Source organism: Prionailurus bengalensis, chromosome C1 (assembly GCF_016509475.1).
Source record: "Prionailurus bengalensis isolate Pbe53 chromosome C1, Fcat_Pben_1.1_paternal_pri, whole genome shotgun sequence".
Taxonomy (NCBI): domain Eukaryota; kingdom Metazoa; phylum Chordata; class Mammalia; order Carnivora; family Felidae; genus Prionailurus; species Prionailurus bengalensis.
The window spans coordinates 43793117-43819912 of NC_057345.1; the positions used below are offsets into that span (position 1 = coordinate 43793117).

The 26796-nt window shown below is 42.0% G+C and overlaps 2 protein-coding genes across 6 annotated transcripts in view; one reads left to right on the top strand and one right to left on the bottom strand.

Moving 5' to 3' along the window:
• Positions 1–5639, bottom strand: part of HSPB11 (heat shock protein family B (small) member 11) — a 42884-nt gene extending 37245 nt beyond the window's left edge. For 2 of the 5 annotated variants that reach the window (XM_043575047.1, XM_043575050.1), the window contains exon 1: positions 5120–5186. The gene's annotated coding sequence lies outside the window, so the exon portion shown is untranslated. Of the gene's footprint in view, positions 1–3262; positions 3395–5119; positions 5187–5553 lie in introns of those variants that run through there. The other 3 variants (XM_043575046.1, XM_043575051.1, XM_043575048.1) reach the window with 2 other exon arrangements.
• A 42-nt stretch (positions 5640–5681) lies between these two features.
• On the top strand, positions 5682–26796 carry LRRC42 (leucine rich repeat containing 42). Its single transcript, XM_043575037.1, has 8 exons — positions 5682–5894; positions 11675–12161; positions 17431–17562; positions 18729–18847; positions 20641–20729; positions 20899–21012; positions 24526–24610; positions 26297–26796. The coding sequence occupies exons 2-8, from the start codon at positions 11689–11691 to the stop codon at positions 26569–26571; spliced, it is 1287 nt and encodes a 428-aa protein (XP_043430972.1). The 5' UTR covers positions 5682–5894; positions 11675–11688; the 3' UTR covers positions 26572–26796.

Here is a 26796-nt window from a genome sequence, read left to right on the forward strand (position 1 = left end):
GTGAACTTAAAGATAGGTCAACAGAAATGATCCAAAATGAAATACAGAGAAAAAATGAAATACAACAGAGCATCAGATACTTGTGAGACATTATCAAACTATTCTGAAATACATGCAATTGGAGTCCCAGAAGGAGAGGAAAAACAATACTATAGAAGAAAAATCTGAGGAGATGTGGCTGAAAATTTTCCAAAATCTATGAAAGGCATAAACCGAAGATCCAAGAAGCTCTTGAATCCTAAGTTGGATAAACACAACAAAGAAAACCCCACGTAGAGGCATCTTTATTGCTGAAAATTAAAGAAAAGATAAAAAATTAATAGCAGCTAAAGCAAAAAACAACAACAACAACATTACATTTGGGAGAACAAGAATAAAAACTGACTTCTCATCAGAAACAATAGAGACCAAATGACAATGAAATGACATCTTTAAAGTGCTAACAGACAAAATATAGAATTCTATATCCACCAAAAACATCCTTCAAAAGTGAAGGCAAAATAAAGGCATTTTTAGGCAAACAAAAGCTGAAAGAATTTGTTACCAGTAGACCCACACTACAAAAAATATTAAAGGAAGTGCTGTGGGCCAAAGGGAAAGGATTTCAGGTTGAATCCTGGATGAGCGGGAAGGAAGAGCATTGGAAATAGTACATATATTACTAACTTAAAGACTATTTAAAATTTTTCTTTACCGGGCTAGTATCCAAAATCTATAAAGAACTCCCCAAACTCCACACCCGAAAAACAAATAATCCAGTGAAGAAATGGGCAGAAAACACGAATAGACACTTCTCTAAAGAAGACATCCAGATGGCCAACAGGCACATGGAAAGATGCTCAACATCGCTCCTCATCAGGGAAAAACAAATCAAAACCACAATGAGATATCACCTCACGCCAGTCAGAGTGGCTAAAATGAACAAATCAGACTACAGATGCTGGCGAGGATGTGGAGAAACGGGAACCCTCTTGCACTGTTGGTGGGAATGCAAACTGGTGCAGCTGCTCTGGAAAACAGTGTGGAGGTTCCTCAAAAAATTAAAAATAGACCTACCCTATGACCCAGCAATAGCACTGCTAGGAATTTACCCAAGGGATACAGGAATGCTGATGCATAGGGACACTTGTACCCCAATGTTTTTGCAGCACTTTCAACAATAGCCAAATTATGGAAAGAGCCTAAATGTCCATCAACTGATGAATGGATAAAGAAATTGTGGTTTATATACACAATGGAATACTACATGGCAAGGACCAAGAGTGAAATATGGCCTTTTGTAGCAACGTGGATGGAACAGGAGAGTGTTATGCTAAGTGAAATATGTCAGCAATCTATATAAGACAGAGCTTATTTGATCCTGTAAGCCTGCTAAAATCTCTCTAGGCACATTTTTTGTTTTTACTATTTCAAATTCAATTGTTCGCTTCAGGTTTTCCACACTGCCTTGAATCAATTCTGAAATTTCAATTTTGAAAAATACTATTTCTTGTTTTTATATTTATTGGCATAAAGTTCATTTTTATTGTAATTTAAAAATCTAGTATTATAGAGTTGAAAGCCATGGTGAGATTGGTCAAGAAAAAAGGGATATGTTCTGACATTTTCTACTTGTGCCTCTTTTTTGGCTTTTTCTTGCATTTAATACTATCGATACCAGAGAACTAGTGTTAGATGCTGTGAGTACTTAGTTTGAAGAAAGATGATAAATTCCTAGAAATACAGATCAATGAATTTGGGTGTTAATTTTCAACAAAATTCTAAAATTAACAAATTTCAGTATTAAAACAATAACCTTGAAAACATAAATAAGAGAGTAGTACAATAGGAAGGAGCAATAACATTAGTTCACAAAGATTATAACAAACATTTCTTGTTTTTTTGATAGAGTCACTACCAATTAGGGACATGTTCTGAACATTTCAACAAAACTTCAGACAAAGCCTCTCAAGATACGCATGGACCAGATGGAGAAATGTCGGCTGGGTGACAGGCAGTACTTTAGGTAGATATTTATAACTCTTTGAGTGGCTATGCTCAAAGAATGATGATTAATGGAACAGAATGAACCATGAAAGACCTCTGTCTTTATGCCATTCAACATTTTTATTAATGAAAGATGGAAAAAGTATGCTTATCAATTTTGCAGATGACACAAAGCTGGAATGTCAGGTAATATGCTGGATGACAGAATTAGCACACAAAAAGATCTGAGCAAGGCAGAAAGATGGGGTATGATGAATAATATATTTAATAAGGATAACAATAAACGCCCATACTCAGACTTAAAAAATCAATCACACAAGGATTGGGTCTAGATTGGGGTTGGCAAACTACTGCCTCTGAGCCAAATCTAGCCTGCCATCTGCTTTTGTATGGCCTATCAGTTGAGAATGTTTTTTATTTTAAGTTACTTTTTAAAATTAAAATAATATCTTGTGATACATGAAAATTATATGAAACCCATACTTCAGTATCCATGAATAGTTTTATTTGAACATGGTCATAGTGTACACTGTCACGTACACTGCCATGTATACACTGTCCGTGGCTACTTTTGTGTTACAGTGACTGTCATAGAGATCAAAAGGCTCATAAAAGTGAAAATAATTATTATCTAGCCCTTTACAGAAGAAGTTTGCTGACCACTGATCTAGATATGTAAAATGTATAGGTTTGGTTCACTACAAAGTCACAGTATAGGGCAAGAGTGTACATATCCACCCCCCAAAGGTAGAGGAATACTATCTTAGGAGATAGTAGTAGAGATAAGGCGGAACTATATCCATCAAAATTTGTGAATACTAACTAAGGACCAGGCATTGTGCTTGCTAGTAATGCAAAGATGACTACAACCTAAGACAAAGATGGTGACTAAGACTTGGTTCTTGCCTTCAAGCTCAGAGTCAAGGAAGATGGACAAACAGGCAACAAATATTATACTATGTTATGTGTAATAATGTGATCTACATCCAGAATCGTGTTCAGTTCTGGGTAGTATATTTTAAGTAGGACATTGTCAGACTTCATCTTGTCAGAGGAAAACAAAAAGTTCATGATGATCTATGAATTATCACATGGAGAAAGTTGAAAGAATTAGGAGCTGAAATGTTTCAAAAGAGAAAAATGCAATTAATATCACAAGTGTTCAAAAACAAAAAAAGGATTAGAATTTTTCTTTTACAACTCCAAGAGGGAGAACTGGACTCAACTAATACAAATTTTAAACAGGAAGAAAGACATCACAGATAAAAGAACTTACTGGCAAAGTAAAGGTTTTAAGTCTTTTCCATCCTTGAAAGTGTCCCAGACAAGTAGATAACTTATGGAGGAAACTAAAAAAAGGATTCCTGCATTGGTGGCTCTTTTAGACTGATCACGTTCTGGGAAAGACAAACTGAGAACAGATAATGAAGGATCTTAAAAGCCAGGTTAAAGTCAATGGGCTCTATCCTATGGTTCTCAATAGGACTGGGGGTAATTTTGTCCCCCAGGAACATATGACAATTTTTTTCCTTTTTTTTTTTTTTTTTTTTTTTTTTTAGAGAGAACACACTCATGCCAGAGCAGGGGAAGGTCAGAGAATCTTAGGTGGGCTTCACACCCAGTGCAGAGCCCTGTGGGGCTTGATGTCATGACGTGAGATCATGACCTGAGCTGAAATCAAAAGTCAAGTTGCCTTAACCGACTGAGCCACCCAGGTGCCCCAACAATTTTTAAAGAGTTTTGCTGTCATAACTTGGTGTGTGTGCATGTGTGTGTGTGTGTGTGTGTGTGTGTGTGTGTGCGCGCGCTACTATGGGCACCTAGTGGGCATTTTGTGATGCTTCTAAATATCCCACCGTGCACAGAACAGTCCCCCACAACAAATAATTATCTAGCCCAAAATGTGAATAGTAAAGAAGTGGAAAAACCTTATGGTAATATATTTGGGGGTGGAAATGTGGGGGTTGGAGACTTAAGCAGAGAATATGCTTTAAAAAAGTTACGCTTTAGGGAAAAGTATCTAGCATTGATGTGTAGTATATGAATACGGAAAGGATATACGCTAAACGTTCAGTTTTCTTGGCTCACGTTATCATCTAAGTTGTCTGAGGGAAGCCAACATGTACTTTAACACAAAACTCATTTCATACCTCCTTCTGTCCGTCAATATCCTTCCTATTTCCTGTGTTGGATGTAATTATTTAATGGCAGAAGTTGAGTTCTCTTTAAAGTTCCTTTGTTGTGGTTAATAAGAAAGAGGCAAACTAGCCCCAAAGAAACCCACCAGACAACTCCATAGATATGTTGCTTCCACAATTACAAGATGCAGGTTTGCAATGTAGTCTAAACCCCACCCTGGGATACCTTACTCTAAATCAGGTATTCCCTTAGGGCCTCAGTTTACTAAAGGGGGTGCACTCTGAGGTACCATCCTCTGCACCTTTTAAGGTCCCTGACCCTGGACTTCCCTGATGTCTTATCCTGCTCTAAACCCAGGGCGACTTAGCCACCCTTTAATCTCCAGTTCACATGACATTTCTGGTCCCTTTCTGAAAACCTAGAGGAGTCAATTTCGCAGTATCCCTGACTTGGTACTCCCAGGGGCCAACGCCTTCGGCTTGGTATCCCTAGAAAGGCAAACCAGCTCTGACACTACCTCCTCGCTTCCATCCCAAACCCTTCTCAGTTCAAGGCCATTTCAGGACCTCCGAGGGTCCTAAACCCTCAGACTTGATCGCCCCACTCCAAATTGTATAAAATGTATTAAATGAACCCACATCGTGATTCATAATATATGGCTTATGTACCAGTTGAGAGGTTATTTTGGTAGACTTATTAATTTCGATTTGCAATTGTTTTTCCCTTTTGAGAGTGAAAACATCATTTCAGGGCTCAAAAAAGTTCGTGGAATGCCACTGGTGTCTGCGTCAGACTTCCCCCATCCATGTCCCCACTCGGGCCGCCTCTCGGCGCCCTCCCGCCTTCCACCTCCTCGCCGCGCGTCTCCTCGCAATCCTCCCCACTCTCGCTCGCCTCTCCACCAGCTCCCCGCTCTGTCCGCCTCCGTCCAGCCAGGATCCCACCCACCCAGGTGCCGGCCCAACCATCCCCACCGCCCCGCCGCCCCGCTCGCCTGCGCTCCCGTTAGCTCCAGGCGGGCGGACAGTCCAGGCTCCGGAACCTCCTTTCCGTCCCGCCCCGCCCCGCCGCGCCGCAGCGCGCCCCGGCCCCTAGCCCCGCCCCCTACTCCAAGCCTCCAAAGAGCTCCCGGGAGCGCGCACTTCTCTACTCGAGTTCTTCGCTCCATCCCACCCACAGGCCCCGCCCCGCGAAATCCGTCCCGGTTCTCAGCCGCGCTCTCGGGGCGCGCTCCCATCTCGACTCCGGGTTCTTTGCCCCACCTCTCCTGCAGGCCCCGCCTCCGAGTTCTCCTTAACTTCGCGGCTAAACTACGCAGCCCCACCCTAGGGCCTTTCCTCAAAGCAGCGGCCGAGCCCGCGCCGCCTACCCTCCCCCATCTCATATTAATCCCAGGGGCTTTGTAGGACCCAGGGGACCCGCCCTTACGCGAACACGCATGCGCAATCTCCACCTTTCCCGGATCCGAGCCCTCCGCCCTCAGGTCTCCAGCCCGGGGCCCGGCCCCGCCTCCAGCCCGGCTCCGCCCCTCATGCCGGGTTCCGCGCACGCGCGTCTTCCCAGCCCAGCCTTCTCCCCCGCCCCCGCCAGTCCCGCGGTCCCACAGCGCCAGGTCGCCCCCAGCCCCCTCCCTCCTCCCAACCTCTCTCGGTCCCACCCTCCCTAGCTTTGTGCCCGGGGCGCCGAGCCGCTTCCCCCATCAGCCGCGCTGCGGGAGGAGGGAGCCGCCACCTAGAAGCTGCCGCTCGCAGCCCCGGGCAGGGGCACAGGTAGGTGGCGGCCGCGGGCTGGGCCGCTCACGCAGCCCGGGGCTGCGAGTGGGGGCGGGGGCGGGGTGTGAGGGAGGGGCGGACTGGGGGAGGGGTAGACCGGGAGGGACGGGGTTGGGGTGTGGTTTGGGTGAGAGGTGTGAGGATGAGGAGATAGGGGTATGGGAGATGGGTTTACGGGTGGGGTCGGGGTGCCGTGGTAGGGCAGTTGGGGGCAAGGTGGGAGAAAGGACCTGGGTCACTTTGGGCGGGCTCGGGGAGGGGCATGCGTGGGAATTGAGGGAGGGGTGGAGAATTGCGGTACTGGGGAAGGGGAAAACGAAGTGGGATTTGAGGGTTGTAAGAAGGAAAGGATCAGGATTGGAATAGAAGGGGTGGGGGTAGGGGAGAAAAGTTGGGGTTGTGGATTATGAAGTTGGGCGTTGTGAGGCGTGAAGGAAGGGGATTTTGAAGGTTATCGACAGAAGACAAGAAAAGGGATGGAGAGATTGTCGTCCTAGGAGAGGGAATCCCAGACAGTGGGAGGAAGGGAAGAATACTTGGCGAAGGACAGGGGAATCGATGGGGGTGGAACAGTGTGGGGAAGGAAGGAGAGGCAGGTGGAAGTGGAATAAGGTGTTTGGGACCGAGAACCTTATTTCACAAGGGCCATGGAAGGACTGGAAGGGCCTGAGATGTGAGAAGTCAGGGCAGGGATGCTGGGAGTGGATGAAGGGAGTGAGGTGAGGATTTGGGGTGTAGAGATTGGGTTGTGTGTGAATAGCTCTAGAGTTGGCAGGTAGAAGAACTGTAAGAGTGTCAGGATGTAGAAGAGATTGGCCTGCTCCTGGAGGGAAGTAGGGAGCTGGGTGTGGTGTGAAAGGAAAGGGTAGGGGTGAAAAGGCAGGTAGGAAAGTGCTGGGGGGGGGGCGGTGGGAATGCAAGGAGTTAAAAATTGAATAATGGTGGTGACACAGAACAATGCAGGTAAGGCTGTTAGTTGGTTATTGGTGGTTTGAAACTAGTTTCTGTTCAAATTTTGGTGTGGAAATTTTCTCAAGAATACTGCATTTTCAAATAAACCAAGGGTGTCTGCAGCCTTGGGATGAAGGCCATGGGTTGACAGATGTTTTCCTGGTGTGTGGATGTGGGTAATTTCTGCCCTGGCAGAGGGAGGAAGGGAGGCCTCAGTGTAGCTCTGTCCTGGCTCTGTTCCCACCAACTCTTTCTTCAGATGTCCACTTTTTTTTTTTTAATCTCCTCTCTGCCCACCCCCCACCCAAGCTTAAGCTAGTGAATGCCAGAAGGATCAAACAGGTGGGTGAGATTAATTTTTAACATCTTTTTTTAATCCTTAAGGCTGATGTCATATTTTTATTCTTGAGAGACAGTATCATGCAGTTGAAAGAGCTTGAACTTTGGAGTAATACAGCTTTGAGATTGAATTCTGGCTCTGCCATTTACTAGCTCTGTGCCTTTACTTTACATTTACTAGCTCTGTTCCTTTACTTCTCTGGGCCTCTTTACCTGTTAAGTGGCAATCCTGATCTCAAAGGATTGTCAAGGGCTACATGAGATCACTTAATAGAGTACCTAGCACGGTTCTTGACATCCGGTCGGTGCTTAATAAATGGTAGCTATCACACCCAGTATCATCATCATCAGTATGATTTATTCTTAGGGGATTGTTACTTTACCTCCTAAAATTAAGGAAAGTGTTTACTTCAAATTAGAGAGCCATAGACTCAGCTCACATTTTTAATCCTGTGACTTCTGTCTCCGATTCCTTCCCTCCAGTCCATTTGCGTGGGATGTCCTGCTTTTTGCTTGGTAAACTGGTTGCAGGTTGTAAAAAGTTGCCATGTTTAGTTATGAGTTATTTTTGGTTTTTGCCTCTTATTTAGAGGCTATAAAGAACTGAGTTCTTAATGTAGTAAGGTTACATTTTTTTCATTTGATGAAGTGATACGTTTTGTGATAACTTTGGCTCATTTGTGGTGACTGAATAGAACACTGTTGTAATATTTTCTTTTTCTAAAGTTGATTTTGAAAGAGAATGAGTGAGCAGCGAAGGGGCAGAGAGAGAGAGGGAGAGAGACAGAATCTCAAGCGGACTCCATGCTGCCAGCACAGAGCCCAACATGGGCCTCCAACTCATGAACCGTGAGATCATGACCTGAGCTGAAATCAAAAGTCAGACACTTAATCAACTAAGCCACCCATGCTCCCCATGATATTTTTCTTTTTTTTTTTTACTTTTTTTTTTAACATTTATTCATTTTTGAGACAGAGAGAGACAGAGCTTGAATGGGGGAGGGTCAGAGAGACAGGGAGACACAGAATCTGAAACAGGCTCCAGGCTCTGAGCTGTCAGCACAGAGCCCAACGGGGGGCTCGAACTCACAGACCGTGAGATCATGACCTGAGCCGAAGTCGGCCGCCCAACCGACTGAGCTACCCAGGCGCCACCCCCCCCCATGATATTTTTCTATGAGGTTGTATGGTTTACAAAACTGCCTCTCTGGAGACCAGCTTGGAGACCATCAGAATACCTTGTCATTCTGTTGATCTAATATGAAATGTAGTTAATACAGATCTCAACTAGACATTCTTACAGATACTAGTTATTTTAATTTTCCAGTTTGTGTGGGATTTTTGCCATGGTATAGCACAGGCCCTGTTGCCTGAGGGCCCATTTATAATAGACCACCGTGTATAATGGCCAGGCATAAGTAGAACCAAGTACAGAAGCTTTATGTGGAATACTCTTGTCTTTATGGTTCTTAACCTTGAAAGGTTTAAACATTAATTCTTAGCTCATTCTATAGTACCTCACAAACTCTCCGGAAGCTTCTTATTGGGAGAATGTGAGATGCACAAAGTTAGTAGTAGAAATCAAAGGTTACCTGGATTTCCTGAACCAAGGTTAGTTACTCAAGTACCTTCAGTTGAAGAGCAGAGGAGCCTTGGGGCTTCTGGACAGATAATGTAGGTTTACTTTTCAGGAAATACTGGGTTTTTCTTTCATCATTTAGAAAGATAACTAGCATTTGATGAGTACTTTAGAGGTAAAATATAGCCAGAACTATGCCTTTTTTGAAAGTGATCGATGCAAAGAGAAGCTGCCAGGATTTGGGGCAGCCTGGGTTAGCATCCTTACTCTGATCCCAAGTTGCTTGTGCCCTCTGCTGGATGGAATCAGACTTTTCTGATTTTCACCCAAAGTGGTCATTCATCCATTTGTCCATTGGACTCCAAAGTTTGTGGAACACACTGTTGGGGTGAGAGTTAGGGGTAATACGGATGGGCACACCCTGTTTCATTGTCAGGGAGCTTATAGTGTGCTGATTTATTATAATATGCTATCTTCCATAGAATTTGCCTTTCTCATATTACAGTCAAGTCATTCTTTTTTAGGGCCATGCCGGGTGACAAATTTCTGATCCACAGGTAGAGTAAGGCTCTAAATGTCCAAATCCAGGGGTAGAGACTGAGGGGCTCTGCTTTGTCTCCTCATCCTCAAGATTAAAGTCTGTGAGGTTGAAGGGGCCAGACACTTATCTCTACTGGATGAAGAGCTTAGAATAAGAGAGGCATTTCCTTAGCAGCAGACACTGAATACTGGCGAGAGTATGGGTTAGAAGAGCTGGCACTGTGACAGGAATTTTTTTTTCTGGGTTTTAGATTTTTTTCCCCCTGGTAGTACCAGTAGCAATATACTCCCATCATCTGCTTTGCTTCTTCCACCTGCAGAAGGGTCTGGCAAGTCGGGGAGGAGCCTGCAGCTGTTGCCTAGAAGAGGAGCTGGCTCCTAGCAACAGTATCATCAGGCCCTGCAGCTCAGAGCACTAAGTCTGTCCCTTTGAGGTCTCACCCTTCCTTTCATTCAGTCCAGCAAGTATCTGTTGAGGGCTTACTCAGTACTAGGCCCTGTGTTGGGCCTGGGAAAAAGAGACGAATCCATTAAGTGTCTTGCCTTCAAAGAGCTCATAGCTCTGAGAACATTAGCAAGTGAACAGACATAGTACACAGTGCTACATGCTATATAGAGAGAAGGAGACACTGGCCCTCTGGGAAAATCAGACAGGCATGCACTGGTGCAGGGGTTAGTGAAGATTTCCCAGGAGAAGGATGGTGGTTGAGCTCGGTAATGAGAGTAAGGCTTAACTAGGTCAGAAAAGCAAAGAAGGATGTTACAACCAAAGAGAGCAGAATGGGCAAAGACCATTGGGATAAGAGAGCACAGCCAACTTACTTATAGTGTGGCGTGGCTGAAGGTAGGGCATAAGAAGATGGGCAGGAAAAGGTGAGGCTGTCAGGGTAGGCAGGGCCCTTCTTTCTGATGTGCTTTTATACACATAATTATCCTCCAGAGAAACATGGATTGCACGGATGCCCACAAGCAGGATCACTGTTTGATCTCCAGAGACTCAGCATTTTTGATCACTGACTTGTTTGCTTTTACATGGCATCAGAGCTACATCCCAGCCCTGCACAGATGCAGAAGAAGCTGGGTTAGCCCAGTTTAAAAGCCAGAGTCTTTTATTTATTTTAGAGGGAGAGAGAGAATCCTAAGCAGGCTCCATGCTCATTGCGGAGCGGGATGTAGGGCTTGATCCCATGACCCTGGGATCATGACCTGAGGCAAAATCAAAAGTCACTTAGCCTAACCAACTGAGCCACCTAGGCGCGGAGAGAGTCATTTAAAGATAAAGGCAGCTATTTGACATGTATAAATTTTTTTCTGTCTAAGTTGCTGTGGAAATGATAAACACTTTCATTTAACATAGCAATTTCTCATGTATTTTTGAAATCTCACAGTGTCTCAGGAAAACAGATATTCCAATTGATGCTTGAGTACAAAATGTCACCCATAGGATTGCATAAATGCCCACTGTTTTTGGTATTTTGCCTTAGCTCAAAAGTATCTAATAGAACCTTAAGAGATAATGATGTTTCCAAGGAGTAGAATAGCTTTCTTTTTAGCTCTTGTGATGGAGGTCTTTCTTTGTAGATCCAAAAAACCGTATTGCTCATGGTCTATGTAAGGGTTAGCAAATGAGTAAACTTTAGTTCCACAAATATCTGCTCAGGGACTGTTATATGCCAGAGCACTATGTTAGGGAGTCTGGATGAATTAAACACGGTCCCTCTCCTCAAGGAGCTCAAACCAGTAGAACACAGGCCCAGAAATAAATCAGTAGTGGAACACTGAGTCAACAAAGATGTGGAAGGTGCCAAGGTAGCAAGGGAATTATTAGTTGCCGGTCTTTGTTCTGTGCATAAATATATTTTTAAAAACAGAAATAGTAAATTTCTTATGTATTGTTTGTAACTTTCAAATCAGTAAAAAAATTTAGGATTTTAATGACTGCATACATTCCATGGTGCAGATGTGTCATAACTTATTTAATAACACCCCTGTTGGACATTTAGGTTGTTTCCAGTTGTTTTGCTATTACCAACTGAGCTGCTATGACTTTCCTTGGAAGTGACTCTGCGTGCTTCTGTAACTTCCTCAGGGTGAATTTTAGAAATAAGATTTGAGCTGGCTTTTGAAAGATGAGTGGGAGTGCACCAGGTACAAAGAAAAGGGGGAAAGTAAGAGACGGCGTTCCAGGTAGAGGCAATAGAGGCAGTCTTCATTGCCAGAGTTCACAGGCAACTGGTAAGCTTTGTTTCCCCAACCAACCAAAGGGCCTTCCTGGTAGGCTTATAAAGCTCTGGGCACAGCAAGATGAAATTACATGTTACAAATGGCATTTTAATTGGATTGCTTCCTTTGTGCTTTGCTTTTACAGTTGCAACCAAGGCAATGTCTTACTACCTCAACTCAGAAAACCACCTGGACCCAGGACCTATCTATGTACGAGAAAACGGTCAGCTACACATGGTCAATCTGGCCTTGGATGGTGTCAAGAGTAGCCTGCAGAAGCCAAGGCCTTTCAGACTGTTTCCCAAAGGCTTCTCTGTGGAGCTTTGCATGAACAGGGAAGATGATACTGCACAGAAAGAGAAGACTGATCATTTCATCTTTACATATACCCGGGAGGGGAATCTTCGGTACTCTGCCAAATCTCTCTTCAGCCTCGTCCTGGGCTTTATCTCCGACAATGTTGATCATATTGATTCCCTTATTGGCTTTCCTGAGCAGATTGCTGAAAAGCTGTTCTCTGCTGCAGAAGCCAGACAGAAATTCACAGAGCCAGGTGCAGGGCTGAGGGCTTTACAGAAATTCACTGAGGCCTATGGAAGTCTGGTGCTTTGCTCCCTGTGTTTGCGAAACAGGTGGGTGTTCCGATTGGGATATCGAGTATTTTATTGGGTGTGTTAATTCTGTCTAGTGCTCAGGCTTTGTGGGTTTGGGGGCTTCCCCCATCAAATAGCAGTTCAATTTAAAACTTCCAAATACAAAGTGGCAGACCATTTTGAGAAAAATCACTCTTTCTCGCTCCCTACCCCCACCAGAAAACAGCTTTATTTTGAAATCTCTTTGCCACTACTTGACTGCTACTACTCTTCCATTCAGTAAAAAAATAACTCATCTACCAACTCCCCCCCCACCCCCAACTTTTCTAGTGTGAGAAAACAGAAAAGACAAAGAATGTGATCTGCCAAATATCTCTTGGTATGCTCTTGGGGATGTGAAGATTAGGAACCAGAGTTCTGGGCTCTGTTCCAGTTCTCAGACCTCTAGATATTGAACATTAGATAAAAAGGAACTTTAAAATAGTGATTAAAATTGCGAGTATCCTAAAGTTTGGAAATTTTCACATAAGATCTGTTCACCTTAAAAATAGAAACTACCAGTTATTTTATCAGCAGAAGATGGGTTTATTCAGGAATAAAAGAGAATTGCAACCTGGGACAAACAAGCTATGGCAAAACCACAGGCAAGTCCAAGGGAACAAAGGAGAGGCATACTTTTTTTTTTTTTTAATTAACTTATTTATTTTGAGAGAGACAGACAGACAGTGAGCAGGGGAGGGGCAGAGAGAGAAAATCCCAAGCAGGCTCCACGCTGTCAGTGCAGAGCTTGATGCAGGGCTCAAACTCACAAACCATGAGATCATGACCTGAGCTGAAATCAAGAATCAGAAGCTCAACCAACTGAGCCGCCCAGGTATCCCAAGGCATACTCTTTTAAGGAGAAAAGGAAGGTGGGAAGGTTGTTTGGAACTAAAAGTCATTGGAGTAAGCTAGGAGTTCAAAGTGTGGTGACTTTTCATTGGTAAAGCTATTGCCGGGATGGGGGGGCGGATGATGAGGAAAACAGTTTCTTTACTGGCTGGGAGTAGTAGAATAGGGTTTGCGTGAAAGGTCAAGTCCATTTAAGGTCAAGCCTCGCTCTTTCTGTTGGGTCCACTATTGAAGGGCTTAAGAGCTCCCCCTGCTGAAAACTCCCCTCTTCATTTTAGTGAGGCTTCCCATGACTCATTTTCACAGGTCCCAACAGCAACCCTTGTGACTTGCCTTTGCTCATATGCTTTTATTGATTGATTTTTTAAAAAATTTTTTTACAGTTTTATTTTTGAGGGAGAGAGAGCAAATGGGGGAGGGGCAGAGAGAGAGGGAGACACAGAATCCAAAGCACGCTCCAGGCTCTGAGCTGTCAGCACAGAGCCTGATGCAGGGCTTGAACCCACAGACTGTGAGATCATGACCTGAGCCGAAGTTGGACACTTAACCAACTGAGCCACCCAGGTGCCCCATGCTTTTATTGATTTATTTAAAGTTTTTATTCCATCATGTAAAATGAGCATTTTTTAATAAAAAAAAAAAGCTTTAAAAACGTGCATGGAAAATTCAAACACAAACACAAAAAGATATAAAGTGAAACAATCTCCCATTTTATCTTCTATCTTTCCAGAAGCAACTACTATTCACAGTTTTACATCATTCCAGAGATGTCTCGCACATGTACACGCATCTATAACTCTCCCCTTTGTTATACAAGTGGCAGCATACTGCTTACACTGTTACACACTTTGCTTTCTTTACATATTTTGAAAATCATTAGCCATCGACACCTGTAGATTTAAAAAATTAGTGTGCCACTGTGTGAACTTTTCTTGTGATTAGAAAATGTGAAAGGTAGCTTACTATTAAGATGCACCGTCAATATGACTGTTAAAACAAGGCTAAGAAGAGCATATGCGAGAAGAAAGTCATACCAGAAAGCATAAGCTAAACTCATATGCTTACAAAAACAAAAAAGAAGCAATCTTTATTTAATTGGCTCACGGAATTAATGGTTTCACCCCAGTCCTAACATTGTACTATAAAAAGACAAGGCATAAACACATGCCGATGAGAGCAGAACCGTGGACTTAGGAACGGAGCAGGCACATTCTAAAAGCTCTGTCTCTGTGCTGTGGTCAGTCACGACCAAACCGGGGGCCGCTGCCAGAAGAAAAAAGAATTACCTTACCCAAATGAAAAAGCCTAAGCAATATTTCATTGTAGCTCATGTATTTAACATACATTTTACTCCTTCATGTTTTGTTCCAAGTTATTTCTGTTCATTGTAGAAAAATTAGAACAATGAAAAATAAATGGATGATACATACTGTATCTTAAAATTATTTTATAAAGGCAGTGCATATTTGGGAAATACATAAAGCTATAATTTTAAGAAATTCAGAAGGCCACTATATGTGGTGATCATTTTCAAATACACACTTGGAAATATACTCTATAACTTGTTTTCTGGTTTTCCCCCATCTACCATTACAGCTAAGGTATTTCTTATGATGGCAAAAATACTTTTTATCCATTTGTGATGTCTGTGTACCGTTATAATTTTCTTTTTAATTTTTCAAATTTTCTTAATTTTTTTCTACAAGGAACTTGTATTACTTTTATAATCAGAAAAATGGAAACATTTTTAACATGATTTTTGGTTCATGTTTTAGTGCAACAATTCTCAACTTTGTTGTCTTATTCAGATACAAAAGTAAGATTTTCAATTATGGTTCCAAACTTCCCTTCTACTTTAGAATCCCCAAAGGAAAAATAGGAAATGGACAAGAGATTTGGGTTTGCATTTACAATCCAGGGCTGATGCTGCTGCAGAAAGGTTTTACCAGCACAAAAGAGTTCAAGTCAAAGAGAAAGAGGCTGAGAAAATTATTGAAAATAAAATGATTGGGGATGTTCAGTCACTTGCTGTCTTGGGGTAGGTCACAAAACTGCTTGTCAGAAGAAGCCAGTGTCTTTGCAGCTGGGTTCCAACCGTGTAAAACTATTTCTTCCTTGTGTTGAAAACCCAGTGGTTTGGGTTTTTTTAAGTTTATTTATTTTGAGAGGGAGAGAGTGTGCGCGCTCACGTGCAAGCATGAACAGGGGAGGGGCAGAGAGAGAGAGAGAGAGAGAGAGAATCCCAAGCTGACTTCACCGTCAGCCAAGAGCCCAACACAGGGCTTGATCCCACAAACTGTGAGATCATGACCTGAGCCAAAATCAAGGGTCAGATGCTTAACTGACTTGAGACACCCAGGTGCCCCGAAAGCCCAGTGATTTTTAAACCCACTGGTGGTCACAGGGAGGCAAGTATGTTTTCTTAAAATATCATCCAGGGGCTCCTAGGTGGCTCATTGGGTTAAGTGTCTGACTCTTGATTTCGACTCAGGTCATGATCTCACAGTTTGCGAGATCAAGCCTCACATTGGGCTCTGTGCTTAACAGTGCAGAGCCTGCTTGGGATTCTCCCTATCTGTCTGTCTCTCTCTCTTTCTCTCTCTCTTTGCTCCTTCCTCTGCTCACACTCGCCTGCACGCTTTCTCTCTGCCTCAAATAAAAAAATAGCTACCATTGAATGAAGTTCTATAAGATGTCATGTGTTTTTGGAATATTGTTTCTAATTTTCTTAATAATTCTTAAAAGAAGTAATCCTTTACCCCATTTTCTAGCTGGAGAAATTGAGGATCAGAGAGGTTAAGTAACTTTCTGTAGTCACACAAGTAATTAGCATGGTTAAAATCCAAATTCAGGTGTATCTGACACTAAAATAAGCCTGTGTTCTTTATGTTGCTTCTCCATTACACCATTCTGAACTCTATGGGGCAAATCGGAAGACCAGTGTTGAGCAAGACCCTAGAGCTTTGATCATGTCCTAGATAAGCATCTAGTAGTGTCTGTGGCTTTGTATGTTGGTTTCTCAGCCTTGATTTTGTAATGTTTGTTAATCAAAGTATACATTGTTAGGTCCTTTGCAGATAACCCTTGTTTCAGAATTACTGAAAATATTTTGGTTAATTGATCAAAGGATGTGTGTTTTCCTTTCTCTGATTGCCAGTAATCCCCCAAATCCCCATTAACCCACTTCAACTCTGTGATTGGAAGATGGAAAACAGCAGCTTTATTTACAGTGCAATTAAAATATGTCTGAGTAAATAAGGCTCAATTGTGTACCCAGCTGAGCTCTGTCACCAGGCAGCTTAGAGAGGGTATCAATGCCCCAGGCCATCTGTACTTAGCAGTCAGGCCAGTGATCAGCTTCAGCACATCTTATTTTGATTGGAAATAGGAAGAAAAGAGATATAACTCCCCTCTTGCCCTCAGATTATTCCATCTTGTTTTTGGTAATTGTGATCCTATTGACAGAAGAGAGAAGTGAGCACTATTAAGTGTCACTCCACTGATCCTAGCATACCATTTTGCAATCGAAACTTTAGACACCCATGGGGAGAATGGATGAGAAAGGCAGTCTCTTGCTATAAGTTAGTTTCCCTGTTCTTTTAGGATCCTCTCCTCTGTTTCCTGTCACACCTAATCCCTTTTTGATTTTTTCTCACTGACATCATCTGAAATAGATGAACAACTAGAAAGCAGGGTGGAGGCCCTAGCCCGGGCTGTGAAATGCCCTTTTGATCTTCTTTTCCTCTCCAGAGGCCTGCCTGATGCTTCCTGATAATAGTTTGGCAAGGTGCTCCAGTGTAATTAAATTGTTTGTGCTCACAGACTTGTCTTAACCATCTCAATTAGACTGAGTCTTTGGAGTCTATCATGCTGCACTTACTTTTGGAGTAAAGTTAATAGGCACAGTGGAGTGAGCAGCTACTGAAGCGTGTGTTTGAATAGAAGAGAGAAAATGTGATCTGCCAAATATCTCTTGGTATATTCTTGGGGATGTGCAGAGATTGGAACCCAGAGTTCCAGGTCATATTCCAGTTTTCAAACCAGTAGATCCTGAGCATAAGGTAAAAGGCAACTTCAAAAAAATGAATGATTAAGTTTTTGAGTATCCTAAAGTTTGGAAATCCTCCCATAGGGCCCAACAGCAACACCAAGGTCTGTCTTCTGAAAAAGCAGATATTTTTTCTTGTGTCTTGCCTTTGCTCATACATTTTTATTTAAAGATTTTATCCCACCATCATGTAAAAAGACTTTTAAGACATTTACTAATTTAAAAACTCGACCTGTGCCCACATAGTAGTTGGTGAAGTCGGCTTATTACATAGTACCTTGTCCTGATAGAATGTTGGCTGTTTGACAAAGCCATAAATGGTAACGTTTTAAAAAGAAAAAGTTGTTGATTGCCCTCCATGCCCCACAGATACCTGGTGATTTCAGAAAAACTTGAGGAGATTAAGTCTTTCCGGGAGCTGACCTGCCTGGATCTTTCCTGTTGCAAGCTTGGAGATGAGCATGAACTTCTAGAACATCTCACCAATGAGGCCCTGTCTAGGTATTGACCTGCCACTACTTGTAGATGAATTGTTTTATTTTTTTAAAGAATGTTCCAATGGGATCATCTTGAAGAATGCTGGTTGTTTCCTAATCCTGTGTTTATTTGCTAATTTTTACTCTTTTCTAAAACATTTTCAATCTCCTTTAACTGAGCATAAGCAATATAGATTGGACAGGTCTTAGGAAAGTAAGTTAGCTGGTTCCTTTTATAAATAACCTTTATTTCAACATGTAGTATAGGAAACTACAGAGGTGAAAATAATTTTGCTCTCAATTTGTCCAGTCCTAGGTTATTCTAGGATGAGATAGTTATATAGGTATCTACAATCATTTTCTTTTAACTATCATTGAACTATAAACTACTTAAAACGTAAACTACTAAACACTGCCTAATCCTTTTCAAGAACCATAATCTGAAAAAAATCACCCAGTTTATACACATTCACAAATAGACCAACTGATCCCGTTAGTCTGGCCAGCAGAAAGGAGGCCAGATGGGTTCTTTGTGGTTTCATAAACATCCAGAAGGATAACAGCATTACAAAGTTAAGTCTAACCAGCTTCCTGGGGCCTGCCTCAGACAGCGACACTACACAGTGCCCCATACAAAGGTATTTTTGTGTGGGGTTAGTAAAGGTTCAGATTTCTTGTGTGGGGGACAGTGGAGCAAATTAATACACAATTTCAGGTTAGCTGGATGGATTGGGTTATGGGTATACCTAAAAATCCAATCTGAAAATCTGGATTCATAAAGCTAGTTAAAATTAAAGGATTATTTGCTTTGCAAAATGAATTCTTATAGAAATTCTTTAATAGACTTTCCTGACATAGAGTGTTTTTGGTTTTCACTTAGGATTTGTCATGAATGCAGCTTTTGTGTTAAACAGGGTATATTTATTTCCTTCATGAAGTCCCTGTTTACCTCATTTGACCATATACTATTAGTGTCCTCTGCCATCTGAGGTTAGTGCTACATTGACACTTTGATCCCTAAGTTAACCGTCAGTAAATAGCAACAAAAGATTTTTAGCTGTTAAACGCATTGGGTGTGAAATAACAGGATGTAGAGGATATTTTGTATTTTAGGTATTTAGGTGAAATTTATGTATGCGGACTTTCTCAAACTCTGTTTAAGTGATTTATGTATGGACTTTGTTTCCCTAGTGTAACTCAACTCCACCTGAAGGATAATTGTTTATCTGATGCCGGGGTGCGGAAAATGACAGCACCAGTTCGAGTGATGAAAAGAGGCCTTGAAAATCTAACATTATTAGACTTATCTTGTAAGTTTTATTAGCAATTATAGTATTTAACGTTGGAAGAATGGCCTTAGAAATCACCTATTTTTCCCCATCAATTTAGAGATGGTAAGATGAAGGGGAGGTGACCCTTCCTAGCTGCCATAGCAAGGTAGTGGCAGAGCAGAACTAAAGCCAGAGGCTCTTGACTCCTGACTATATTCCTTTCCTGTATGCTGCCACGTCTTTAGGGCAGGAAACACCTTTTGCAGAGCTAGAGCAAACAATCCTAAAATTTATATGGAACTACAGAAGACCCCGAATAGCCAAAGCAGTCCTGAAAAAAAGAATAGGAAAAGCCTTTCCACATTCATCTGGGTCACTTACTGTGTACAGACAGAACAGCCTTTCATCATATTCATGGCACATATAAAGGACATGTGGCTCCTCTCTCTTTGAGTTGCTGATCCATGGTGTCTGTCACCTAGGTCTTTTTTTAATCAGTATTTGTCTGATGACAATCTGGATGAATTCACAGTTGTGATAACTTTCTCAGGATTAACCAGATATTGATTTCAGTGGTAGAAAGTTGGTAGAGATCATTTACAATTTAGCTGAGCATCCATTGAATATATAGCAGGTTGGTATGGTGTCAAAAGAATAAAAGGAACAGGGGTTTAAGATCAGAGGACAGTCCTTGCTCTGCTGTATTTTTAGCGGCTGTGTACCCTTGAGCAAGTTATTTAACCTCCTGGGCCTTAGCTTCTGTAGAACAGAAACAATAGTGAATGTCCAGTCTCCCTCCCAGGAAAGCATATTTATTCAGCAAATATATTTTGAGCATCTAGAATGTGCCAGGCATTGTGTTTATGGCCTTGAGGATTCAAGTAGTACTGTCTGAGTTGAGAAGGTAATATGTGAGAAAGCCTTCTGAAAACAGTGCAAGTTAGTGAGTAGTGGTTGTCCTATGCCTAAATACCTTTGAAAATCTTTTAAAGGGACACTTGGGTGGCTCAGTTGGTTAAGCGTTGGACTTCAGCTCACATCATGATCTCGAGGTTCATGAGTTCAAGCCCCACATCGGGCCTACCGCTGTCAGCATAGAGCCTGCTTGGGGTCCTCTGTCCCCGTTTCTCTCTGCCCCTCCCCTGCTCATGCTCGTGTGCGTGTGTGCTCTCGCTCTCTAAAACAAAAATAAAAACATTTAAAGAAAAAAGAAAGGTTCATAGCTTAAAAATACATATATTTTTAAAATAAATCTTTAACTTTGGAGGTGAAATAACCATGCACAAAGTCTGATAAACCATTTTAATACATGTTCATGTATGCTACTTTCATAAAGCTCCAAATTAAACCCTTTGGGATAACTTCCTGGTTAATTTTTTTTTTAATGTTTGTTTATTTTTGAGAAAAAGAGAGAGCGCGCGTGTGAGATGGGGAGGGTCAGAGAGAGAGGGAGACATGGAATCCGAAGCAGGCTCCAGGCTCTCAGCTGTCAACACAGAGCCTGATGCGGGGCTCGAGCCCACAGCCGGTGAGATCATGACCTGAGCCGAAGTCGGACACTTAACTGAGCCACCCAGGTGCCCCCGTTTATTTTTCTGCTAATCCCCAGCTCCTAGAAAGTTAGAGCTATAAAGGATCTTAAGGGTCATCTAGTATGGCTTTTCCATATTACAGACAGGATAAAGATAAGATCCTTATATTGGTTTTCTCTGCAAAGTTTGCTCACTCAGTACTTTATATTTTATTGTTTGGCATTTTTTCTGAGTTTGTTGTTGGATTTTAGCATTAGTTATACTGTATATTGTAATACAACCTATGTTTCTGGCATCTAGGTAATCCTGAGATCACAGATGCGGGCATTGGATACCTCTTCTCTTTTAGAAAACTAAACTGTTTAGATATTTCTGGGACAGGGCTCAAGGTAAGACATTTGCTCCCTTCTTTTATTTCTCCAGACTGACAATTAGATATTTTTGGCTCCTGCTAATTGGTGTTTAGAAAGAACTGGTATTTATGATAGTACTTATTTCCTACTGAAAGTAAGCACGAATTGACCAGATGTGTGTGCGTTCTTATTCTTTCCCTCATAGGACATCAAAGCCATCAAACACAAGCTCCAGACTCACATAGGCCTTGTCCACTCCAAAGTGCCTTTGAAGGAATTTGATCACAGTAACTGCAAGACAGAGGGCTGGGCTGACCAGGTACTGCAGCTTTTTCTCTCCCACAGTGAGAAGTCCAAGTGCTTCAATCAACACTTTGAACAAACATTAATCCTCTTGGTAGTCTGAATGAATGGCCGTCTTCATGTCAAATCGGAGACACTGATGGCCTTTAACTGACCCAGCTACTTAAAGCAAGGTGTTAGATGCTGATCCTTAAATCTCTTGCTCTGGTCACTAGCTTGTGTCTCATCCTTATTCACCCTGGGAGAAAATGCCATGTTATAAACAACTCAGAAAAAAGCATATTCTGGCTTGCTATGCAAAAAAGCAATATGACCTAACTTTAGGACAAATTCCCTTAGCATGTAGGTAAATGCTGAAAAGAGAATAAGTTACACTGTTTAGGATTCAAATCTGATTCTTCTCCTTAGTTTGGACCAATTTCTTAACTCTTAGAGTCTTAGTGAGGACATACCTTTTTCTGTCCTCTCACTAAGCAAACCCTCCCATTTTCAACTTCTTGGCTTTGATTCTCTCATGTCTTCTTGGTGGTCTTCCTCAACTTGGTAAAGTGTAGACCTAAATAGGAAGTCGGAAGGTAATCGAGTAGTAGAGCACCAGTAGACGGCAGCTTGCCTGTAGCTCGTGCCTTTCTTCCTCACACACTTTAATATTTCTTGGTGGAGGCCTAGAGGACCCACCAAAATGTTTGGTTCTGAATTCCTCCTTGGCTCCACTATAATGCATGATGGTGGACCTATCCAACTGCCTAATTGTAACATCACCTCCCTGTAAGTAATCAGGAAGGGGTGAGTCAGTATTTTAGGAGCACTTTGACATTTGTCCAGAAAACGTTATGCTGAAATAATCACAACAGTGCATTGCCAGAAGGTTTGTAGCACTGAATGAATCCTATATGTATCCAGTGGACTTGGGACAGATGTGGGATAGTCAAACAAAGGTTTAATGAAGTTTGGTAGCACATGATATGGTGGAGTGAGCATAGGCTATGGAGTCAAAGAGACAGGAGTTTGGGATCCTGGCTGGACAGCCCAATAGCTACATGACTTAGGCAACTTGGATTTGCTGTTTCTTCATCTGTAAAATGCAGAAACCAGGACCTCTCTTAAATAGCTTAGTGAGGATGAAGTAAAATACCTAGCATCCTGGCCTGAAGTACAGGTGTACCATGGAGATATTGTGGGTTTGGTTCACATCACCTCAATGAAGCGAATATTGTAATAAAGCAAATCTTGCAATAAAGCAAGTCAGATGAATTTTTTGCTCTCCCAGTGCATATAAGATTTCTGTTTATACTGTAGTCTGTTAAGTGTGTGACAGCATTATGTCTAAAAAAGTAAAGTACGTTACATTAATTAAAAATATTTTATTGCTGAGACATGCTAGCCATTGTCACTTGAGCTTTCAGCGAGTCATTGTCACTAATGACCATAACAAATGTAATAACAATGAAAAAACTTGAGGTGTTCCAAGCATTACCAAAATGTAACTCAGAGACGTGTAGTGAACAGATGCTGTTGGAAAAATGATGCAAATAGACTCGCTTTACACAGGATTGCCACAGATCTCTAGTTCATAAAAAACAGTATCTGCTAAACGTAATAAAGCAGAGGTCAGCAAAGAGAGGCGTGCCTCTAAGTTGATGGGGCTCCTTCATACACGCAGCTTCAGGCCATATCCCCCTGAGCAGGCCCCTAAAGCGTGGCAGCAGCATTTTACCCATCTCTTGCTGATCCCCACTGAAATGTTTCAGGCTGACTCCAGTCTCCTGCCTCGTTCTCCCCAGGTGACACAGAAAAATGATGGCCCTAACAGGAGTCCCCATACTGCCCTATCAGTGTCTCAGAATTTTTCCATTTCTTCAACCATATCCTACTTCCCTCCTATCCAAGGGGTCAAGTGTGCCACTTTATTCTAGGGATAAGCATGTCAGTGTTTGTTTTTCAGCTACAGCCCCTGAGATCTCCACATTTCTCTGGTATAGGTCACTAACAATTATTTTCCTCTGCTGCCCCACCCTTCAATTTTCAGTCTCATGCTTTGTTGGCCGCTTTCTTTCTGTGTACAAACATGAGTTACCTTTTTTCTAACATGTTCTTCATCCCCCCCCCAATGCAGCCGTGAATTGGTTTCTGCGATCTTGCCCCCCTCCTCATTGCCCACTCAGCTCTTACTCCCTTGTAATGTAGGTGTCTGGTCTCCGCTGCTCTGCGGTGGGTGTTTTCTTGAAGGTGGCGTGTGATCTCATTCTCCACCTTGCTCACTTTTCTGCAGTACTGGTATAAACATACGTGCCTTATGCCTTCCTCTCCTGGCCTTTCTCCTGACTCCTGCTCGCTTCTCCCTCTAGCTCTTGCTGATTCCTCACTTCCTCCTCCCTTCCTCTGTTTTCTCTCACTCTCCTGGTGATGTTAACTGATCTTAGCACCTTAACTGTCCCTGCAGGGAAGATTTTACCTTCTCTGACACATCAGACTTCAGACCCGTTCCTAAATATTGTCCATAAATCTCTACCGTGCACCCCAGATTTAATGTGTCCGGAACCAAGCTCATTTTCCTCTTCCCTTTCCCCCAGCAGCTCTTCTTGATATTCTTACTAGTGTTAGCGGAAGCACTATTTTCCTGATTGCCCACTGAGTCACCAGGTTTGGTTTATCCTGGCGTTCTCTTGGATCTGACCCGTTTTCCACAATCAGGAAGTTATCCTGGAAGGGATGATACCTGGTATTCACTGAGTGCTTCCTGCGTGCCAGACAGTGCTAAATCCCTCATTTAACCTTCCCAAGAGCCTGGTGTGGTATATACTGACCAAAGAATCAAATCACTTGCTGAGGGTACCCTGGCTAGTAAGTGGAGGCACTAACTCTGTATTCTTACACTCTTGTGCTGTCCTGCCTCTGTGTCCTGAAATGTTTTCTTCGACTTTCTTTAGGATCGTTTCATTGCATACTGTAATGACAACTATTAAAGTAAAAGTTCTTGTTACTTGTGGTGTATGTGAAAGAATCGCTTACTTTGTTTATGTATATTTTATATTCAGCCAAGTTTCCAAAAGAATTTGTAGTAGTTTATAATAATATATTTGTAACAGATTTAAAAAACGGAAACTGATCATGAAAGATGAGAATATGGAAACATGGGCATTTTACGTACAAGAGTTTGAATTGTATTTGGTATATTTAAGGCATGGAAGTGAGTCTAGGAACATGTGAAAAGTATTATGACTAAGGTTTTACATTTTATTACTTAATTTGAGAACATGCACTTTTTTCTAGCTTGAAATAGAGATGAAAATAGGGAATCAGCTTCATAGATTTTTCCTGAGTCATGGAAACACAGATATCCAACATGTTTGTATTCTGATCACCTTATGTGTTAAAACAGAAAATCCAGGCTTGACTTGGTTATTCTTACCACCTGTCATCTGAAGTAAGATTACCACAGGGATTTGTGTTTCTGGAAAGGGAGCTAGAGGAAACAAGGAAAACTTGAGATTTTGTTCGGATTCAAATCTTTCCAAATGCATTTTAGATTGTTCTGCAGTGGGAGCGTGTGACTTCAGAAGCTGTGAAGCCACGAGAAACCGGGGAGCCTCGAACAGCAGCTCAACACTTCTGTAAGAAATTTCCTTTTCTTTGGAGTTTTTGCCCTTAGGTTTATTTGCACCCTTAAAGCAGTTAGCCCGTCTTAACCCAGTGGGAAAAGTAATCAGGATGGTATTGACTTAAAGAGATCATCAAAACTTGTATTGTCTCAACATGCTACAGCGTAAGTTCACACTTAGCCTCAAGCACCTACACCAGGAAAGTAGTTTATTAAATGTACGTGTGTGTGTTTGTATGCATATCCCATTTTGTTTCAAAAAAGATTTGCAGTGGCACAAAAGTGGATAGAGCACTGAACATTAAAAAAGGAATTAAGTGTAACCAAAAGATAGAAGCAACCCAGGTATCCATCAAAAGATGGAATGGATAAGGGTACCTGGCTGGCTCAGTCGGTGGAGCATGTGACTCTTGATCCCTGGGTTGTGAGTCTGAGCCCCATGTTAGGTGTAGAGATTACTTAAAAATGAAGTCTTTATTTATTTATTTATTTAATGTTTATTTATTTTTAAGAGAGAGAGAGACAGAGCATGAGTGGGAGGGGCAGAGAGGGGGGAGACACAGAATTTGAAGCAGGCTCCAGGTTCTGAGCTGTTAGCACAGAGCCCGATGTGGGACCTGAACTCACAAACCGCAAGATCGTGCGTGACCTGAGCCGAAGTCGGATGTTCAACTGACTGAGCCACCCAGGCGCCCCAAAAATAAAATCTTTAAAAAAAAAAGAAAAGAAAGATGAATGGATAAATAACATGTAGTATTTCCATATAATAGAATATTAGCATTAAGACAGAAAGAAGTTTTGACATAACATGGGTGGAATTTGAAGAGATCATGCCAACTGAAATAAGCCAGTCAGAAAGAAACAGGTTATATGATTCCTCTTATAAGAGGTTCCTAAAACAGTCGAGAGAAACAGAAAATAGAGTAGTGGTTGTCAGGGACTGGCGGGGAGGGAAATGGGGAGTTATTGTTTAATAGGTATATCATTTCATTTTGCAAGATGATAAAGTTTTGAAGAAAGATGGTGATGTTTGCACAACAATGAATGTATGTAATGCCACAGAACTAACTATACACTCAAAAATTATAAAAGTGGTAAATTGAGGTTAAGTATATTTTATCATAATTTTTTAAAAGAGTTAAGGGATGAAATCAAAATGAAGGAAAAATAAAGGTAGCAAAATAAGAATTCAGGGCATACCAAAAACTATACAATAAGGTGGGATCATTGCTAGAGTGTGCCATAAATTTGGCTCTTTTTTAGAAGACAGAGTCCAGATTTTGAAGAATAATAGGGAACATTTTTTGAGCTTTTACTCTGTGCCGAACATTGAGCTGAACACTCTATATGTTGCTTCATTTATCTCCACATCACCCTCATAAAATAGGATTTATATCCTTATAAAGCTGAGAAAATTGAATCTCCGAGAAGCTGCTTGCCCAAGGCCACTTATCCAGAAGTGGCAGAGCTGGGATTTGAATCCAAATCTGTCGTACTCCCACATGAGTACACGCCTCCACCCTGTGCCAGTGCACATGCCACTGTTCCTCTGTAGGGCATTCAGAAGAGAATAAAATTAATCCAGACCTCTGCCTGTTAAGGCCTTTGTCGTTTTCCTTGGATCATCTCTCTGGACTTGGGCAGGCATTAGCACACCAGCATAGTCAACTCGTTGCCCCTCCCTCTGTCACCCTCACAGATGGCAAGCGGGCTCGAACAGAAGCCCCTGTGAAGTGTGCCCTGGCAGATACCCACATGAACTCTTCTGAGAAACTCCAGTTCTATAAAGAGAAAGCCCCAGACTGCCATGGGCCACTATTGAAGCGCGAAGCTGTCTCAAGCCAGGAGTCAAAGAAGAGCAAGAAGAGAGCTTTTGAAGAGCCAGAGAAGGAACAGAGCAACTCTTCACAGTCTTCAAAGCAGAAATACGTGTGTCTTGCTGTGGAAGACTGGGACTTGTTAAATTCCTACTGATTGGTAGATAGGAGTTGACCTCTTTCCCCCTACACTTACGTATGAGGAAAGGGGGCTGATGGTGTTTTCCCTTTTGTTTGACTTTACGTATGGCATTAGCATAGCAAGTGGATATTTCTACTTTTGTGGTGGGGGAGGGGAATGCTATGGAAGTATGTAATAATTTCTAATGTATATTTTCAATACATAGTAATTTTTTCAAATAAACGTTTTTGCTGTCCTTAA